The sequence below is a fragment of the Polistes dominula genome, unplaced genomic scaffold, assembly GCF_049000335.1.
Source record: "Polistes dominula isolate Pdom_NZ unplaced genomic scaffold, Pdom_raw_medaka contig_77, whole genome shotgun sequence".
Taxonomy (NCBI): Eukaryota; Metazoa; Arthropoda; class Insecta; order Hymenoptera; family Vespidae; genus Polistes; species Polistes dominula.
In genome coordinates, this window is record NW_028301152.1 from 6,096,002 (window position 1) to 6,117,881 (window position 21,880).

The following is a 21,880-nucleotide window of genomic DNA, read 5'->3' on the forward strand; positions in this document are numbered from 1 at the left end:
TTACTATATATTACATAAAATTTTATTGTAATCATAAATTATTATAATGTTTTACTTGTATTTGTTATTATTACTTGGCAGAAAAACGATGATTAATTATTTCATAATATATTTTAATTGTTTTTATAAGTCACATTTATTAGTATTGTAATGTATAATTTTTTCAATGTTTAGAGCATTGCTGTGCAGTAAAATATCTTTATCTTGTCTTTCGCTCCATTTCGGTCGTTTTTCCTTCAATGTGCGACTTAAGCGCATCTGTTATAATCGTTTTGGTTTACATGATTGAAATATTTGAATCCTTTGGAGAGTACATAATGCGGGAATATAATTTTAACCTATATACGTCGTCTATAGTATTACATTAAAAAATAAATAATTCCGATAGGCTTACAATGCTTAGGATAAAAACAAGCTATTTGACATCGTAAAACGAAACATTGTTAAATGGACCAATTAGAAAAGCCGATTTATGTTTTTAATAACCTTACATAGATTCATAAGTTTTTCAACAATCATATACAAAGCATAATAATTGGCTCGTTTCTAGATGAAATATAATCGACTATCACCAATCAGTACATTCGATATTGCCAACTTGCTGCTAATACCAACATCCCTCTTTTTATTAAAAATAAAATGTCGGTGGAGTGAAGGATTACGGAGAGTATTGTGTATGAGGCTTAAAATTTATTGTTAGTTAAATACTAGCGAGTACACGTATAAAACGAAGAACGAATTGACGTTTTGATCGTTGAATCGCTAACAACGAATTTGTTCGACTCTCTACTTTTTGTCCCTATTCTTACGGCGAATGATAATCTTAGCTTTGTTTTAAAATCACCATTGGAGCACATAACTAAATATTTCAATTAAAGTTAAAAGTTCAGCGATATGAAAAAAGAATGATGCTATAAGAGACAGGTGTAAGGCAAGTAAAAACATTTGATAAAATTCCCTAGATATCTTCGATTGTAAAAAAATTGGTAAGCCTGTTGTGGGCGCGTTTTAGTTTTTTTTAGAACACACTTTATTTTTGTGTACGATATCGTTTAGGAGTATTCGTACCCCCTCTTTCCTTTCGATTCGTCTTCAGGTTGAGGAGTGAGAAGGGAAAGAGGATCTTGAGTAGTAGCACGCAATGCTGTGGGATACGCACGTGTAACACCAAGCGGAGCAAACAGGGCTTTTAGACGATGAAGAGAACGATGGGCGAATAAAGATCGATTAAGAAGAGGTGATTGGTCGAAGCAAAGTCGCGTGCCGCGCAAAAATATTCCGAAGTGAATGGACGCATTTCATCGTCCGCAATTGAGTCGGGTTCGTTATTTGATTCGCTATTTGCTTCGTTTACGTCGTTCGTCGTTCTGCCGCGCCGTAGGAGCGCGCAATGTGTGCGCAGTACGCTCTCACCGCGTGCGCGTAGTGTATCTAACCCCTGTCGATGACTGCCATCTTTGTCAAGTGGGTAACCTTTGTTGATTTGTGTGAAATGTGACGCCGTTGTCGCGAGATAATTGGTGATCGGTGATTAAGCGCGAATCGCGTGTCGACGCAATTAAGTGTTTAACGATTGTGTTTTCCCTGGAGTATCGTCGTTATCCTGGATACATCATAAATGGAACTATTCTGACCAGGTAAAGAAACAGTAACAGCAATAGCAATAGCAACAGCAGTAGCTGGAGTAACAGAAGCGGTAGTAGTAGCGGTTGTACAAGCACCAGGAATGGGAGGAGGTGAAGGAGGAGAAAGACGAGGAATCGATGATGGAGAAGGAGAAAGAGAGGAAGAGAAGATGAAAGATTGCTCCGAATATACACAGATCTTTTCGTCGGAAGTGTTTGCTTCTCTCTTTAGAGATAGAAAAAAAGGGGGGAGCGGGAGTGAGAGAGAGAGAGAGAGAGAAAGAGAGTATGGTGTGTGTGTGGTATATGTGAGAGAGAAAGAGAAGGAAATGGTAATATCATAAGAGAGAGTTTCCATTGGTATTATAGGTATAATCTTCATCGTTTTCTTAACTTTCATTATTATCCTTTTATTATTTATATTCATTTACTAAGAAAACGATGACGATGCTCATCCAAATGGAATTTCGAGTTTTAGATGAGTTACTGAAAATATCCAAAGGAAAAATAATGGCGTAATTCCTTGATAATTTGAGAACGCGCGAAAATGTGTGAAGGAAAAAAAGATAGAAAGAGAAAGGAAAGAACGAAGGAAAGAAAGAAAGAAAGAAAGAAGGAAAGAAATAAATAAAGAAAGAAAAAAAAGAAAGAAGGAAGGAAGGAATGAAGGAAGAAACAAGCCGTATCGTATCGTGCCGTACCATACCTACTCAAGATGGCTGCCCGACGGGCTTCGGAAACGTTGCTCGGCCGTCGCGTAACGCGATGCCTTTTTTTAAGTGGAGAGGGGACGAACATTGTGCGTTCAGTTATATCGCCATGCTTTGGCTACCTTGTAGCGATTTTTTCGAGAAACGTAAAGACACGAATTATCGGTAAACGGAAAATCGGCTGATTCATTAAGCGACGGAATTTTTGTTCGAAAATGGGCACGAGCCGACGGTCGCCAGGAGGTGGTCGATCGTGCGCTCTCTTTCTCTCTCTTTCCACCGCTGGGTTCATCGATTTTTCCATTCTTTACGCAATGTCCTGGCTAGCTCGAAAATGAACGAAATGGTGGCCTAGGATAGTCAATTCGTGCTAACGTTGTATCCGTTCGTTGTCGTCATGACGCGACGGGTGGCGGCAGCTGCTATCCCCGTTTCTCTCTCGTGTTCTCTCTCGCTCTCTTTCTCTCTCTCTCTCTCGCTCTCTCTCCATGTAGCGCGCGCGATCTTGCTCGATTCATCGGTCGTCGTCGTCGTCGTCGTTGTCATCATCGTCATCGTCATCGGGTCGTTGTCGTGTCATGTCGAGCGAGAGGACCCAACAAGTACTTACAGCTGGTTGCAGAAAGTGGTCTTTCCTCGCCCACGGCTCCGTCGTAGCGTCGCTCTTGTTCTCTTTCTCTTTCTCGTTTCTCTTCGTTCTTTTATAGTCGAAAGAAGAAACGAGTCGACGAGTAAGCAAACGGACAAGCGACGGACTCGATCGCTCCTACCACGACGGTGTTCTTCTTGTCTTTTTTTCCTTTGAGCTAATAAGACAAGGAGAACGAGAAAGACGTTTTGCCTCTCTTTTCGTTTCTCTTTCTCTCTCTCTCTCGCTTGCTCACTCGCTCGCTCATTCGTTCGTTCGTTCGTTCGTCGTTCGCTATCTTGCTATCTCTCTATCTTGTTATCTTTCTCTCTTACGCTCACTCGCTCCAACAAGATCGCGAAAGTCCTACGTGTTTGTACGTATAATACTACTGACGTACTTGCTTACATACGTTCAACATAGTAGCGACTGATCTCTTATTGTCCGTCTCGTTCTTTCTTTCGTAACTTCTTTCTTCCTCTCACTGTCCCGGTTTTTTCTTTGCTTTAACCAACAGACCCCTTCGATTGTGTGCTACTCTAGTTGGTCCAATCGAATACGATAAGTATAATATACTTACGATCTTCCTTTACTTTTCAACACGTCTGTTTTGCTTTTTTCAGATCGTTTTCAATTTCATGATTATTCATTTCATCATTATTTCATAATATATCATCTTGTCATATTAATTTGATCAGTGCATTATTTCTAAACAAATTAGGCAATACGACGTAACCTCATAACAGTGTTCTTCCCAAATCTCTTCTTTCTTCGTCAGTTCGAATTAACCGTACCTTTTTGAAAGAATTCTTTTGATTGAAAAACTTCGCTTAATCTTTCGTTATTGTTTTAATCGTGAAGTTATTAAAATTAACTTAATGACATCGTTTATGCAGTAGTTCCATTTCATATTATTATTGTTATTATTATTATTTTTACTATTACTACTTTATGATCTAGTTTTAGCAAACGATAAACGAATATTTTCGGTCAAACCAATGGATGTTAGACAGACGAACGCATGTTTTCTCCTTAAACTTTTTGTCCTATGTTTTCTGTTCATTTGTGATCTTTTAAATTTGTAAAATTATATTTAAATTTGGCGGTCCAACGAAACGAAAAGGGAGTAATAAAAATGCACGGGTGTCAAGAGTAACACGTGATATTTCGTTCAATTTCCGTCTTTTTTATCAACTTTGAAATCGTTCCCACGGTGAAAAAAGGCGATTGTTGAGATTGCTCGATGGTTACAACAGGAGGTATACTTGGGAGGGTCGTCATGTGCCTTTCGTCGCATCTCACTGTTTTTTTTTTATCTTCGTTGGTAGGAAGTAGCGCACAGTTCGTTGATGCCTGTTAAAAAAAATATATATACTAGGTACGCAATTTGTTGAAATCAGTACCGGTAATTGGTTGATTAGCAAATTCGAGTCAAGGTCGTCAATTCATTTTCAAGTCTTACCTACTACTTGTGTGAAGAAGCTTTGTTGAAATGTTGACGACTTAAAGTGCGAATTATATGCGAGATCTCTTTGTGAATACGTTCTCTTTAATTAATTGTTTATCTATATTTGGAACAACTGTTTTTAACGTAATCTAAAAGGCTTCATTATCTTTAAAGTTTAATGAAGTTTATTTTAATAGTTTAACCGAAACTATCAAGAGATCATTTTTATTGTTAAGGTCATGTAATTAGTTGATTACGATCTAAATTTAATTAGTTTCTTATTAATTCTTTAATTTGAAATAATATCAGATAATATTTCGTTTCATAGAATTTGATTAAAAAAGAAAATAAATTGTCTCTAAATTCGTTTATTATTTTAAAGCATAACAAGTTGCTGATGAATTGATGTTCTATTTTCATCGATTATCGTATTTGGAATGTTTTGTTATTCTATATTACATGATGGAAGGATCTTAATACATGTGTTCTGCTTCGATAAAGAGAGATAGAAAGAAAAAGAGATAAATGATCTTTTTAGAGCATACACAAACTTAATGTAAATTTATAACCATACGCTCTTTTGTAAAATCATTTCTTATTTTGACTTGGAAACTTTTCTGTCTCGCATGCGCGAAAAAGGAACGCTGGTCAAGTATATTGCGCCGTACTTAACCTGTAACTAGTAAAAACCATTTGCGTCGTTCAAAAGAATCACTCATATACGTCGTAGAATTCATTCATCAGATTAAAAAAATTTTTGTTTAACGGTAAATATGTCTAATTATTCAGCTGTGCTGTTAAATGCAGAATCGTAGTTTCAATTGATTTTTCATATAGCATAGAATCGATTCTAGCAAACGAGATAACGGTATTTTTATTTTTGTACATAAGAAGTACAATAGAGATATCATCCGATATCGCTAGTATTACATATTGAATAACAAAAACTACATTTATTTATATTTTCCTCATTTGCTTACGTGTCGTGATAATTCTGAAGTTTGTATTACGAGAAACTGTTTTCTTTGCTATAAAATAAAGTGAGTCACTGGAGTATTTATATTCTCACTGTCAATTTATAACAACTAATATTTTCTTTTAATACAATATTTAAAAATTTCTGTACACAGAAACATATTTTAAGAATATTAAATTTTTAAATTGATATAAATTGGATTGCAAAAGAGTATTTTATTATAAATGAAGTAAACTTTGACATAACTGATAAAAAAATTGCTTTTACAAATTATACTACATCATTTTTTATTTTTCATAGAGGATGATATATAAAAGCCGACGAAGTATTCACGTGGCAAGAAAACAGCGCAATAGTTAGCTTGAGTCAAGAATACGAGTTGGAAAGAGATAGAGTGAGGTTGAGAAGAGTAGTAGAATCAATTTAAAGACGCGATTTTACTACCTCTTTCTCTACGCCATCCAACTCTACCCAACTCGACCCTTCTTATCTCTCTTACCAACTTCTGTTTCGTTTCTTCCATTGCCGGTAAAACTCTCTTGAAGAATATTTATTATCGTACATCCGCGTGCGAAAGGAAGGGAGAGGGGATTTGTTGACGATCCTGGCCTAGGTCAACTCGTATTGCAGCTGCATTTCGTTTCCGTGTGATTTGCCGTAAGCGTTTAGGTCGTTTAGGGTCTTCTCCTAATCGAGGGGATCAATTTTTGAAATTACATTATTAAAATGTAACTTCATTTTAAACTTAAATTTAAACTTCATTATTTAATTATATCAGAATGTTTTAAGATAGATGTAAAGTTTTCTTTCTACAAAACGTAAACGAAAAATATATATATATTAGTTTTTCGCTGAACATAGTTTAAAAATCGTTGGTTTAAACTTCTTATTTCATTCTCATTATTATGTCGTCTCTTTTCTATTAATTCTTTTCTTAATAATTTTGGACAAATTTGCTTGGTATTTACTAGTTTATAATTTTGTTGTTTAAATTTTTTTTGTAATAATTGATGGTTAACACTAGATATACCACCATTTTCAGTATACCTATTTCTACAACACTAGTCAAAATGACTGGTGTATAAAAAAAATGCTTTTTGAGCTTTGCTTCCAATCTTTATTTATTCTTAAAAAAATAACAAAAAATGTTTAACAATAATAATTTTAATAGATAAATGGATTTATAGACATTTTTAAATAACAAAACGCTTAATTATTTACAGAAATCAAATGTTACATGAAGTAGAAATTTTGAATTAAAGTAACCAGATCAGTCAAAATGACTGGTCTGGTATATCTAGTTAAAAGAAAGTTTTGTAAGCAAGTTCGAAGTCAAAATCTTGATAAAATGAATATATACATTTGTGACATTCGTTGATAAGATGAGGTATTAACCGTTTAACAATAAGTGCTAGAGTATCGGACTGCGTTGCGCAATTGACGGTACGCTTATACCATTGACATGCATTGAAATGTGCGCTATCGCATCACATTTATATTTTTCGAAATGAATTGAAACAAATGATAGCGCGTCACTTTTCACTTTTCGATAAGATTTTTAAAGGTCCCTGTCATTTAACTGATTGATTGATCGATTGATTTTGCATTTGGACGATTATATGGTGTACAAGTTGACGGTATTGATTTGGCGGGAAAATTGAAATATTCTTAATTTTAAACTTCAATATCATTAATTCGATCAAATTATACAGTAAGCTACTAACCTTCAATGACTGAATGAGTGATGAAAATTTTGTAAATTTAATTTGAAGATTTGAATTAAAGAAACGATGGCTTTTTTTTTATATTTTTATTGGATGTATTTTAATTTTTGTCGTTTTGCTATGTTTTTAAACGGTTTATTTATTAAAGAGAAGTATTAATTTAAAATTTTTTATTTTATTGGACTGACCTAAAGTTGACAAAAAAATAGCTATGTTTTGCTAGTTTTAATAATCTTATAGCTTTGTAATTTGATGCTGTTTTTACAAATCATTAAATTATAAGACTCCCCCTTATGTTTAACTAATTGCTTGTCCTTTTGAAGATCGATAGATTTCTGTATTATTAATTATCGCAATTAATTTTTTAATAAGATGTTATCTTTATGAACAAAGTCATATTTTTTTTTCTAAGGGAAAAAGAAAGATCAAACAACAGATAAAAACTTTGAAACTGAACATTATATGTAGTGACGTTGATGAATTAAATTGACTATTGCAGGCGCAAGAAGAGGTGAAAAAAATAAAGAAAAATAAGAAAGATCGTGAAACCTATCACGGTAAGATCTTTGAGATGGTGGGTGGCATTTATATCGTAGTTACTCGTAGAATTACGATAATGCATCCGTGTTTGACGATCGAGTTTTCGTGACTCAAAGTTATGGATCGGAACGTATTCCTCTTCCTATTGAAAGCTCTAATGTTTGTTCACACATAGTTGGGTTATTTTTTTTAATGGTTGGTTATGCTAAAATGACAATAGGTTAAAAGAAGAGATGAATCGTTCATAGGTCAAAGCGATAAATTCTACTTATAGAATATTTTTAAATTTTATTAGCTAAGCAATTTGCTCAATACACTTACCTTTTTATATCTTAAATAAATTTTCTTTATTAATTAGATTGAAAATCACCAAATAAGAACAATTTTTTACGGTTATTCAATAATAAATAATATATTGACATATGAGTGGCTCAGTTAGATTATTGAACTTTGTTATCCTTCTTTATTTCATTTTATTTAAAAAAAAAAAACCTATTCTTTCGATCATAGTTCAATCTTACTGGATAATAGCTTTTTAAGTCCTTTGAACAATTATATTTAGAAAAAAAAAACATTTTAATCAGAGCTGGGTAACATTTATGGAAATAATATTGGAAATACTATCTTAAGTAGTAGATTTTTCATAATTGAAGTAAAATAGTATTTCAAATAAAAAATAAACTTTCAATAAATAAAATATTTTATTTCGATAGTATAAATTATAAAATAAAATATTTTATGTTTTAATTTGAAGTATTATATTTTTAACAGTCCTTAGTGAAGATAAATTGAATAAATGATTTACAATGCAAAACAAGAAAACGTAAGAATTCGCAATACTCGTATATATATTTCATTAAATATTCCAAACCTTAGCACAAATATCTTCAGTATATTTGAAATAAAACAACTTTTAAAATAATATTTTAAACAATTTTTGCAATAAATAAAATATATTTATTTACTTTTTACGATTTAAAATTGCATTTTACTCAGCTTTTATTTCAATGAATAACCATGAACATATTTGATACGATCAGCTCGAAACCTAAGCACCGGAGGCATTGACTTATGCGTATCAGGAATGCTAACATTCTACAAAAGGTAATATTATTAAAGAATAGCAGATAATAAAGGCGTTGGTGGTAGGAGTAATAACCCTTAAAGCTGTATTGTAAAGGGGCGTTGTATTTAACATTTTTCATTTATGGTTTATCTATTTGAATTTTTGTATCATGCTCCGTATTGTTTTAATAAAAATAAAAAATAAAAACAATTGTGCTAAAAAAAAAACTAATCAATATTTATAAAGCGTATATAAAACACTATGGTTGTTTACGTTATAAAATGAGACAAAATTTAGGGTATTTGAAAATAAAGTACTTCAAAAAATCATCATAACGTAAATATACGCCAATTGTACAGTAGTCCGGATATCGTTAACGTCATATAATTGCATCGATTAAGATGGGCAAGTTACTTGATGCGTATAGATAAGGATCGAATCGTGTATAAAATACTAAGCAGTAAACCTAATGGGAAAAGACCATTGGGTAGACCAAGACGTAGGTGGAAAGATAATATTAGGAGATAAATCTCAACGAAATGGGGTACAAGAGTCGCGAAAGGAGGGATTTGACGCAGAGATGGGAACATTGGCGGGATTTAGTATTTGCTGCAATGAGCTTACGAGTTCCTAACACTAGTTAATAATAATAACAATAATAACACACTATACTAACTGTAAGTTAAAAAAGGTCTTAGTAATCATAGGCCGAAAAGTCAACTATTTCTAAGATATAAACATTTTGGTATGTTGGTATTATAATTGACTTATTTTTCTAGCTTTTGGATTTACAGAAGGTGTTCCACATGTCCTCCTTCTATTTCCATAAATATTTAACATCTTTTTATAGAGTCGCAAACTCTCTTAAAAATTCCACACCTCAGATAGATGATGAAACAAGCACTGTGGAGTTGATTTCGTAATTCTACTAAGTTTTTTAACAACGAGTAATATACTTTGCTTTTCAAATATTCTAAAAAGAAAGAAATTCTGAGTTGAAATCCTAGGGGGATCTAGTGGGCCATGCAACTGGTTCACTATGTCTAATCTATCTTTGATTGAATACAGTGTTTAAGTGCTTTAAGAAGCCAATAAGTAAATCATAATACTAATATTAAAAAAACATTTTGATATGTCAGAAACAGTTGATTTTTCAACCTATGGTTACTAAGACTTTTAATCAGTATAGTGCGTTCTATATACTGTATAAATATTGAATAGTTTTTTTTCGAACACCCTGTATTTGGTATGTGTAGTATTAAGTGCGTATGCGAGATCAAACTAGTGAGGTCTCGCATTCACCTATAGGTCGGTTCGTGTTGTGCAATATGGTTACTTGTAATACATTAGCTCGCGATTAGAAATATTTTTCGCCGTTCTTTGATTCTCTATATATTACTTTATTCCACGTACTCGTTTTCTTCTATGGTGTAGGGAAAGGAGAATGATATCTAACTCATAGGAGAAAGTCGGAGAAAACAGAGATCGTTTTACGACGTAATAGTTTCGTGATCATGTTCGTTTCTCTGGATAGATGGCAACCTTTAAAATCCTTTCTTTCGTCCTCGAACCGATACTTTAACCTTTTGAAGGTTAGGTTAGATGATGATGCTTTTCGTCAAGCTTTAGAATCACGAATATTTCACCGATCGATTGTTAATCGATATAATAGTAGGTACTGGTACGTAGATTCGTCGAGTGAAAGCTAGAGGATAAAGGCTAACGCGTCAAAGAACGTGGGAAAGAAAGACATGATCAAAGTTCGATACAATGTTGCTATTTATTTCTGATAAAGATCTATCAATAAGTATCGTTTTTATATATTACGTAACTATACATAATTATTTAAATCATTTTACTTGAATCACTTTTGTATATTCTTAACTTAACTCCCTTTTTTAAAAGAAATTCAATTTTTGAAATCTATAAATAATATTGTGAATAAGTAATTAGAATAAACTAATAAAAATTGAGCTAAATTATATACAAATTTATCTTCATTTAATACAAAATTATCAACTTATAGAACAACTTTTACATTATAGGATCATTAAGCCTACCAAGCTGTTCTTTTTATTTTAGACTTACAAATTTAACCACATTGTAAATAATATAAATTATATTACTCATTAACATATAACTAATGATCCAATAGGAATAAAGCCACTCTTTGTCTTAAGTTAAAATCTTGAAATTTGAATCTTTCAAATTGTTATGGGTTGGTGTGCTTTCCATATGACTTGGTCCAATTATACATAGTTTTAACAAAATTTTCATTAATTTTAATGAAGTTTACTAAAACTACACTTTTAATTGAAAATTTGATCAAAATAAAACATGCTAGAGATTAACGATACCATCTGTTAATTCGAATAAGACTCATTTATGTATAAATTTCTCAAATCATTTTTAGTGATTCGCTATAAATTCTAGATCTTATTTAGATAAAGTGACAATGCGCAAGATAATCGATCGTTAGACCAACATGGCAATCCGTGAGACTTTCGCTTGGATACTTTTCGTATCCGTAACATGGCCACGTCTTTAAAATAGTCGTCACGTTGATCAATTGACTACATGTTATGCTCGATCTGACTTTTAACGATTAATATTTCAATTTGATTTTTAGGTGAACAAAAATATTTAAATATTTATCCTTTTGTTTTTTCTTTTTTCAGGAAATTTCTTAAAGAAAACAAGAAAAAAAGAAAAAGGAAAAGTGTAAGAGAAATATAAATTAAGAAAGTGACAAATGACAATGGACTTTGCTGTTGGTAGGATGTGAAGAATGTCGCGAGTTCGGGACCAAACATAGCCGAGCCTAGATATATAATATATCAGGCTCGGAGACAGTCCTCTTTTTCTCCGGTAGCCTTGCTTCCGGTGACGATCCGACATGGATGGGAGCCAGTCAGCCGAAACATGGTCGACCTGGTTTCTGGATGCAATACGAAAAATTCGTAGCCAGAAACAGAGGCCGAGCGTCGAGCGTATATGTCACGCAATAAGACAACATCACAATTTTCACGAGGAAGAGATAGGGGAACATCTCGAGGTCGCCGTGAGACGTGGTGATGTTCTTAAAATTTTCAACAAGGGCCAATCATCTTATAAGGATCCTGGTGGTTTGCAATCGAAACCATTAAAAGTTGGAAAAGGGACTGACCTAAGTAAGGTCTTAGGAAAGGCTGTGAGAGAGCTTGGTGAAAGAGATGGCTCAAGTCTGAAAAACATCGAAAAGTATATCAGACAGAGTCATACAGTGGAAGAAGAAGCTGAAGGAGATCTCAGGACAGCTCTGAGACTCTCCGCGAAAAGGGCGGTCGAAAGAGGATTCGTTCTTCAAGACGGTAGGCTGTTTAGGCAACCCGACAGGCCCCCGTATCACAAGAAATCTGGTGGTGGTGCTGCTGAAGGAGCTGCCCATCACAGCCAGTCTCAGGAACCTCCTGCGCCCAAGGTCAGTAATATTACTTCTCGTATTTCACTGATGGAGTGTGTTTTTCGTGACCTTGAACTCGACAACTTGGTGAGGGAAACTAGACCTTCCTATGCCTTTTATCCCTTCTCTTATCTCAAAAACGCGTACGCTTGATAACCCAAGGAAAGTAGCTAGAATTTTAATTTCCATTCAAATCTTCAGCTCACCCAGAATCACGAATACGTCTGTTTGTAATGTTTGCCGAAAAATAGGTCGAGGACGATCCATTAATCTTAAATACGCTTCGTTCACATTTATAATCATCAATGGCAATAAAGATGTCGATGATCACGTGGTTAGTTTGTTAAATGTTATTTTTAATTAAAATATTCTTAGATAGAATGCTATGCTTACAAAATCAGCAAGTTTTTTTTACTATTATTAATTAAGTACTACGATTCATTAAATTACGCATATTTTATATATGATATTGTTAAAGATTATTTAGATTGTTCGTAGACATTTTTCTTTGGATATTAATATCTATTTAATCTTTCTAATTAGTGGCACAATGTAGAGCAATTAATTGTAATCACGTGTTTTGTAAGAAAAGTATACATATTAGTCCAGTTTATCATAAGAAACAAACTAACGTTTAGCTAGCATTTTTTTAATCTTATTGTTAATATTACTCACAAATTCAGGTTTTGTTCTTCAAGCTACAACGCAGTAATAACCGATAAATAAGAAGAGAAATATTTTCAATTTACTGCTAAAAGCTAAACAACGTTATTTTTTTTTCAAAATTGTGGTAAAAAACACCTTTAGGATAAAATATAGTAGTTAAAACTTGATTTTTCGCTCACAACTCTGTTATAATTATTTCTTTGTTGAAGTGGCTTCTTACTACTTATGTCACTGACTCGAATGACTCACAAAAGAATAGTTGGCAATTTTAATCGCTAGTAATATGTATAAAAGGATACAATGTAAAACCTCTCCGGGAAACGATCAGCAAGATGGTGAAGTTTCTTAAATGACATATTATCGCAGTGGAGAAAAAATTTGAAATCATCACATTTTAAATCAAATTCATTGAAATAATAAACGCTAACAGTAGCGTAAAAATGGAATGAAATCGTACAGCGAAAGGGTAACGGGTCGATACATTTTTCGCGGTTGGCGTACCAGCACTACTCCCACCCTCTCTCTTTTTTTCTGATTGCGAGTGGTCATAAATTCTGTAACAAACTCTCGGCATTTGCGTCAGTTGTTAGTCGGTTTCCTGTCTCTTTTAGAGGCATATATTGTATTATTGTGTTCTGTTTATAGAACTCCTTAATAATCCATATCAATTAAGGAGAATTAAATTTTCCTGCAATTGTAAAAGAATACAGTTCTTATATTTAAAAAACAATAGAATAGTAAGAAGAAAAATTATGTCTTTACGTCAACAAAAATATTCGAGCTCCATTAAATTATAGGATCACGATATAAAATATGACAAAGAATAAAATAAAATAAATAATAGTCGAGAGAGATTCGTCAAGTTTATAGAAAGTGGGATAAAGTTTTCTTTAGTTTTTGCTTTTTTAGAATGTCGAAATTATTCATATATATTTGCTCATGGAAAAAGAGAACATGACATGACCCCCCAACAAATGAACTAACAGACGAATACAAAGAAGAAACTAAAACAGCAAAGATGGCCGAACACGGTAGGCGCGCGGGGTATAACGTTCAAAGTCTTTTCGTACGAATCAAGCAAGAAAATATTACGCGCTTGTTACCAGTCCTTTCTTCGCGCGGTTGGCCAAGTCACGCCGTATGCCCACGCCTTGAGAAGTCTCTTGGCTGAGGGAAGGAAGAATGTATGGAGCGTAGTGTAGTATGATGAGAGGTGGAAGGGTATGGAAGAGAAGGAGAGGAGGCATAAGGCCATAGAATCCTTTCATCTCTTTCTCTTTTGAACGAAACTGTTTGTTCGGGGCAAGAGGGAAAGAGAGAGAGATGAAGAAAGCTGTTGGAGAGGCAAAGAGGGGAGCGACGATGCGCTATCTCGACCGACTTCCGGCGAGTCGTTTGTATATCGCTTCTCTTATTGATCCTTTGCGCGCATGGAATCACTCGACGTATACACATATACACATTCCCCCCTTCTCGTATTCTTCTCACCTGCTCGCGTGGCCCGTTGCGGCGCTCGTGTTTTACGTGCTGTCCGCTGACGGAGAACGCGGAGTAATCTCAAAAACGGTGTACGCAGACGCGGGACTGCCAATCGCGGTTCTCTTACCTACCTATATAGCTTTTTCCTTCTGCCGTTATGCGTCGCCACGTTGCACGTGCTCTCCCTTTCCCGCGCATTTTTCGATATAACTTTATTCATAAAAATGCTCACACTTTTTTTTTCTTTTTCTTTTTCGATATAACTGTCGTTTTTTGCAATAATGTAAATTACGATATGACGTAGTTCGTATCACGTAATTCGACACACTTTTCTCTTCCAGTTTTTTTTTCTCCTTTCCTTTTCTCTTTCTTTTAAACGTAACGTACTCGCGTATGGCAAAAAAAAAAATTCTTGCGAATAAATTGCAAATTTAACTTGTCCGCCTGCAAGAGAAAATTAAAATTTCAATTTAAGTACTTACAGTAAAATATATAACATGGAAAGGGACGTAATCCGATCAACGAGTCGAACGGTACAACGACGGTTATTTGATTCTCTGTAGGCATCTATAGAGCAACAGGTCGTTGGACCGAAAGATGGAACACGTCACGTGCACTCTCTTTCCGACTGTTACACATCTATTTATTCCATTGAAATGCAAAGTTGTGAAACTTTGTGAAACAACATAAAACTATGAACTATTACGTTCTCACCGTTATGGATCTTTTAACATATTTAAATGATGAAGTATAATATTTATTATAAGACTCATTCACCTTTTACACTTATATTCTTACGTATAGAGGAAATCATCAAATTTCTTTACCAATTTTATAGTTTTGTTTACAATTTTTAAGATAGCAATATAAATCGACTGCAGTATATTTTTATCTAATTCTTGTAAAATATCTTCTTATCTATTTTTTTTTCTATTTAATTTTACAACAAATAAATGTGATCACATTAGATATAATTTTCTCGGTATATACAGTGTGTACTTGAACTGGTGGTACAATCACGACGATACATCTTGTATCGTTAATTGCCAACTATAATAGCAACAAAAAGAAATAATAAGCAAAAGTTATAATATTGGCTATGTTTACAAACATAAACCCGAGGAAGTATCGTCTACAGCGAAATACGCGGAGTAGAAACATAATTGAGTTTATCCATTTCTTGTGAACTTTCAAAGTAATTTTTCTCAATAATGGTGCTCCGTAAAGACAAATTTTTCTTCATTTTTGACTTATTTTTTAATGTATGTAATCATAATCTTCGCCATTGTATCACCAATTCGTGTACACCCTGTATATAACGAGATTCTCGAGAGATCATTAACCTCTAATGTCTCGAGTTCATGATTATTTCCCTCGGAGCGATATTTTCACGCGAATCAAAAAATCGTGATTATCATCTTGATTGTTCCCAAGATCTTTCATAGATCATCATGCAGTTACATCATAACGATAAGATTACGCGTAAGAAGTGCGTACGTTAGCTTGTACGTCGAACTTTCGCGTTTCATTATTAATAAACAAAAACATTTACCCAGCTATTTTTGAATCGCGTGTAACTATGTGCATTCGCCAGTTTGTAATGCATTGTATTGCATGCTCAATATTTTTTCAAACTCGGTATCGAATTGCATGATACTAATTATGTATTTAAGAAATACTACGAGTATTTACCGTTACTTCCTGTCATATTTGTACGTATTATGATATATAAATATATTAGATAGAATTAATTTCTATATCTAATATATATATATATTTATTGTGTGTGGCGTGTAAGATAAGTTCAGGGAGTAATTTACAAATAAATTTGTATTACAATTGATATTCTTTCAATCAATTTATTTATTTAATTTGAAAATTCCAATATTGAATATTTTCTCACAATCAAATAGAACTCATCGCGTACGCGTATTTTAATGTGTTCACAACAGAGCCAACCGTGAAATGCAACATGCGTGACACGTATCACGCCATATGGCCTTTTAGTTTTTACCGAAGTAGGATAATCTAACCGTTGCTTGACTACATATCCTCAATTTCTTTGAAATATCTTTGTAAAGTAGTATAAAGTGGAAATAGTATCGTTTTCGCTTTATGATCCTTGTTAAGTTAGATCAAATCAATTAAAACAAAGGTATTAATTTTCGTTACGCGTTTTAAGAAATCTAAGCAGTTAAGAGGTGTGACTGATCAGATATGAGTGAGAAGGAAATTAATTTGTTGTGCGAGATTTTCCTTGTTATTTATTTTCGGTAAAAAGATATAGAAAAAAATAGTATAATGATACGAATAAAATTTGATTTTATCATTTTTGATAATTATTAATAGCTGTCCTCATTTTTGTTTTATTTTTTTATTATATTTTCTGTTTGCACGCTTACTGAAATTCGAAATTTGCTCTAAATTAATTCCACGCGTTAGTTATACCTTGAGAATGAGGGGCTTATACCTTTAATAAGATGCACCCTCGTTGTGTCGAACGTGCAAAGGATATAGCGGTGTTGGCTCGAGCAGTGGTAGCGAAGGTCATAGTACTGCGATGAGAGTTATGTTTTATGATCCAAACTCGTTTGCTCTAATACTTTGTACAAATATTTGTACTTCTTTTCCAATCAAATAAACAAATTTACGAAAAGCCAACGTGAAGTTTATACGTAAACATTTCTTCACAATAAAAAACATAAGCTGTTGTAATGATAGCTTTCCATGACATTGTAGTTGTGACATGCAACTGCTTGATTATAATCTTACATTCTTGTCTCATAGAAACCATCGTGTCTAGATTAGGCTATTTATAGTAGAAAGCTTAACATCAACATTGTTCTATGATTTATTGCCTGTTCTTCTCTCATCGTCTCGTAAAGAGAGATTATATTACATAGTGAAGGGTATATGATTGCTTGCTTACCCTAAACAATCTTGAACGGCCACTTAAGATTGAATTGTCATGTTGACGACGTTATTCAAACTCTTTTTCGTATTTATTTAATTATTATCTTCGCTTCATAGTTTTATCAAGATTTATTTTTTTCTTTACAGTTACCAGCTCCTCTTCCAATATGCAGAGAATGTCTTGGTGCAACAGTAGCCAGCAATAACAACAATACTAAGCGTAACAGCACTTCCAGTGGTAGTACGTCGGAAAAATTAAGCAGGTGTAGCGTCTGCGGTGCCGCGTTACATAATTCTTGTGCACCACCCGAACTTTCGATACTCGTTGATAGGGGTATAACATGGTCGTGCGATGGTTGTTCATCAATTTGTGCGGGCTGTCAGTTAGAACGAGAGTCTCAGAATTATTTGGTAAAGTGTGCCGGCTGCGTGAAATGTTATCATCCTACTTGTTTGGATCCCGCTTTGGATAAGAAGAGTAAGGCGCCTTGGAGATGTCGACATTGTCAAACAGCGCATACTCCAGTTTCCAAGGAAGATGGAAAGAGGCGCAAATCGCAGGATACTACTGTACTTGAAGAAACGCCGACGAGTGCGAGAAAGAGACTCTGCAAATTGCGTGAAAATAGAAAGTAAGCGATGAGAAAATAATTATTTAGATGATTTATTCGGTTTAATTATATTTGACATGGAAGGATTTACAGTGGAAATACTGTCAGTGTTGTGTATTTTATTTAAAAATGTTTTTTTGAACTTTTTTCATTGGATCAAAAGCCTTCCTGTGGAAACTCTTTACTTTTTTTCGTATATAACTTATGGTTAATATAAAGAAATTTATTGCTTAGCATCAAATCATTTAAGTGTTTAAGTTCTTTGAAAGATCATTGAGAATTATTATTCCTATATAAATGATAAATCAGAATAGTATTTATCACTTCAGATCCTTCCCTTGTTAGTCTGAAATTACAACCGAAGCAGATAAAGCGCTATGAGTTATTGACAAATCTACCCTGTTGTATAACCGTAGGTCTACTGTATCCAGAAAAAGCCTGGTAGCGTCAACCCCGAACAAGAAAGGAAACTCAGGAGTGGCTCAGGTGGACTGCAGCTCGGACGGTAATGCGGGTGTTGTCTCCCCTCGTCAACTACCTTTGATTCCTTCTCCTTTACCACAACCCCCCACCCCACTCGCAGGCCAGGGTAGGCTGCTCGAAGAAAAGAACGACCGAATTTCTAAGGAAAAACAAAAATTCTTTAGGCTGAGCGTGTTCAACGCGGATCACAACAAATTAAAGCGGGTGGGGGGCGGTGATAAATGTAAACCCTCACAGAACGTTAGTCCTAGGTCGACACGGGGTAACGCAAATTTGAAGAAAGTCGTGCCCAGTAAAAGTGTACCACTATCTAGTAGTAGCAGCAGCAGTAGCAGTGAGGCCAGTGAGAGCGACAGTTCTGACGGGAGTGATAGTACAGATGATGATGATGATGAGGAGGAGGAGGAGGAGGAGGAGGAGGGTAATAGTTCAAGCGAATCCAGCGGCTCATCTTCTTCGGAAGAGAGTCGAGAGGAGGAGCAGAACGAAACGCCGAAACCAAAGGGCCCCTTTTCTTGTGATCTTAACGAGGATAAACCTTGGGGCTTCGCCGCGGCTGCTGCCAAGTTGAACACGGAATCTCCTTTCTTTAGCAATATCAACAATACTTTCGGTGCGCCTTTACCTAAACTCAATGTAAGCAATACACCGACCTTTGGTATTCATATACAGCCAGCCGCTATTCAGGACAGCACAAAGAAGCAGAAAAGTACGACGAATAGTTTCGCTAGCATGGATAGTAAGATAAAGCCTGGAACCGGTCAGCTAAAAAGCCTCTTCGATGGATTAAGTCATTTCTTTTCAGCTCCCACTAATAGTAGAGCGAGAACAGGTGCTCATGCACCAAATTACGCACCCGGCAGAAGGAAAAGGTCCAACACTGACGATGGGAATAAAACGAACAAAGTTTTTAAAACTACTACGACGGGACAAAGAGGCAAGAGGGAAGTATCGCCCGGTGCCAGGAACAAGTCGAAAGAGCGGAGAAAAATCGAAGGTAGCAATGAAAATTTAGTATCTAGAACCCCGAGACCAGGTATTTTTGTACCTTCGAATGAAAGCTTGTTCGGTTCTATGAACAATAATGAGAAACCAACAAAAATGACTCCGTCAAATTTAGTTAAGACCGCGGTCAATAGTAAAAGACATGAGCACGAAAGAAGAAAATTAATGAAAGATGATACGTCTTTAGTAAAGTGTGCTGACGTTGATGTATCCTCACCATCCTCATCGCTGTCTTCATCAATGAAGCACGAACAACAACAGCAAAACTCGCGAAAAAAAGAAAAGGTCTCAGAGGCGGCAGCTCAGTCACGCCACCCTGCGCCCGCTACTCCGAAATCCGGCCTGTACTCCGACTCCTCCGTCAAATCTAATCCTAACCTTAAGCCTAATCCAAGAGCCTGTACTAGCGCCATCACCACCAACACCACCACGACACCCCGCGCGACACCCTGCTCCACCAAGAAGGGTAAGAGTCTACCCCACCCATTCACACTTCCTAACCCCGAGATGCACCCAAGTCGCAATGAAGACTTCCCTCTAATCTAATCCTCGCTCACCACCACGTGGATGTGTTGGCGGTGTGGTGTGGTATGATGTGTGTGTACACGTGCGTCCGATGAGCGTAGCTTCTTTCAACGTAACACGATTATTCCGGCTCTAGAGCTTTTTTATTTTATTCACATTATATGTATATATACATTCACATATCTGTATTATAGACTCATTTTCTGACGAATCCTTTAAAAGTGTTTTTCTAACATCTGGTGTAAAATCAATGGAAACAATTTCTCTACGTGGCATTATTTAAAAAAAAAAAAAGAAAAAACACTTACATACACGCAAACTTATCATTCTTATTTGTCTCCATTTGTTTTATACCATTTATACGATCACTGTAATGCATGTTTTGAATTTGAGATATACACATTATAATTACTCATCCCGAAAAGATGAAGCACGCGATTAATGCATGCATAAGTGTACACGGCAATACACATGTAACTTCCACAACTTTATATGATACTTTTATTAGTTTTATTCTATAAAGACATAATTTTTTTCAAATTTTATTTAAAATCTACAATTTAAAAAATGCTTGTTTTTTTGAAGAACCGGAAGTGATTATTCTGAAAGAAGTTATATCGGAAAATTATTCTAATATGATTTTTATTATAAATGATATAGTATCATATGAAAACATGTTGTTATCCTTGTACAAATTGATGCTTCATCAAACCTTGTCAGAGCCTCCAACTTCAATCCTTTACCCTTATATCCTGGTAATAAAATATGGAAGTAACTATAATAAGCAGATTACAGGGCGAAGAAAGACTATTTGGTGGCATATCTCACTCAGCCGTCTTTAAACCGCTCAAACTGAAGCCTCTACCTGCTGCTGCTGACATCAAGCAGGCACTGTTGCCGTAACTCACCAATCCAAATTATAAAATTATCCCTGCAATATAAAAGCCAAGTTTAATACTCTGCCAACACATCCCATAAAATTTACCTTAAAGCTTCGCTGTTAAAAAGACTACTGACGATATTAACAGGAATAACATCAGTTTATCGCAGCTTTTATTGCCGCCTGAGACTCCTAATGCTGTTGGTCAAACCTCTGCTTGCCAATTAAATCCATTTTTTTCGATTTACAATAATTAATGATAAATATCGTTAAACGATTTCAATTCTTCCATTTATTTCTGTAATGTGTAAATATTATAGTGTCTAATGGTTTCAAACATATTCTCAGAATTGTAAAAAATTTTAAATTTTGTGTCTTGTAGATAATTTTTCTAATATGAGGTTATACAATTCAATATTATTATACATAGACATATATTCCATCTACAAATGCAAGAGACATTGTCGTATTTAATTAACATTAAGATGTTTTTTACGTATTAATTTAGTACATTGATATACATATTATGTATGTATTCTTACGTAGAAAGACCAAATTTATCGAATATATATCATTAATCGTAACATCGTTCATAGCATTATTGTTTCATATAAGTTTTATTTAATTATCAAGCTGAATTCAATAGATATTTTACTATAATAATTTCTTTATTGTCTATATTTTATTTAAAATAATGTTTTTTAAAGAAAGAACTTTATATTTTTTGTTTTACAGATGAACCAATCGTATCCCAAACTTTACCACCTGGAGTGACACAAAAAGATGTAGAATTATTCAAAGATGCTCGCGATAGAGCAACACAGTTGACAGTCACCACCGGGGAGGATGAAGAACCTCTGTCTATTCATATCACATCTAGCACAAGTAGCAACAATACACGAAATCCAGCAGCTATCGTTTTTGGACGTTATGAAGTAGAAACGTGGTACTCCAGTCCATTTCCCCAAGAATACGCGAGATTGCCAATATTATTCTTCTGTGAATTTTGTTTGAAATATACAAAAAGCCGTGCTGTGTTAGATAGGCATATGGATAAGTGTCAATGGAGGCATCCACCTGCTACAGAAATTTATAGGTGCAACGGATTGTCTGTTTTTGAGGTATTTAATGTTAATTTAACAAAAGTATAAAAATAATTT

General features: G+C 34.4%; 1 protein-coding gene across 4 annotated transcripts in view; it reads left to right on the forward strand.

The window, feature by feature from the left end:
- The first annotated feature begins 108 nt into the window (after positions 1-108).
- The window catches only part of enok (histone acetyltransferase enoki mushroom), a 28,662-nt gene continuing 6,890 nt past the window's right edge, over positions 109-21,880 (forward strand). Inside the window, exons 1-5 of one of the 4 annotated variants that reach the window (XM_089178355.1) lie at positions 109-931; positions 11,395-12,176; positions 17,364-17,848; positions 18,244-19,781; positions 21,456-21,841. In XM_089178355.1, the coding sequence (XP_089034481.1) occupies positions 11,613-12,176; positions 17,364-17,848; positions 18,244-19,781; positions 21,456-21,841 (2,973 nt within the window). In that variant the 5' untranslated portion in view covers positions 109-931; positions 11,395-11,612. The other 3 variants (XM_015316777.2, XM_015316779.2, XM_015316780.2) reach the window with 3 other exon arrangements.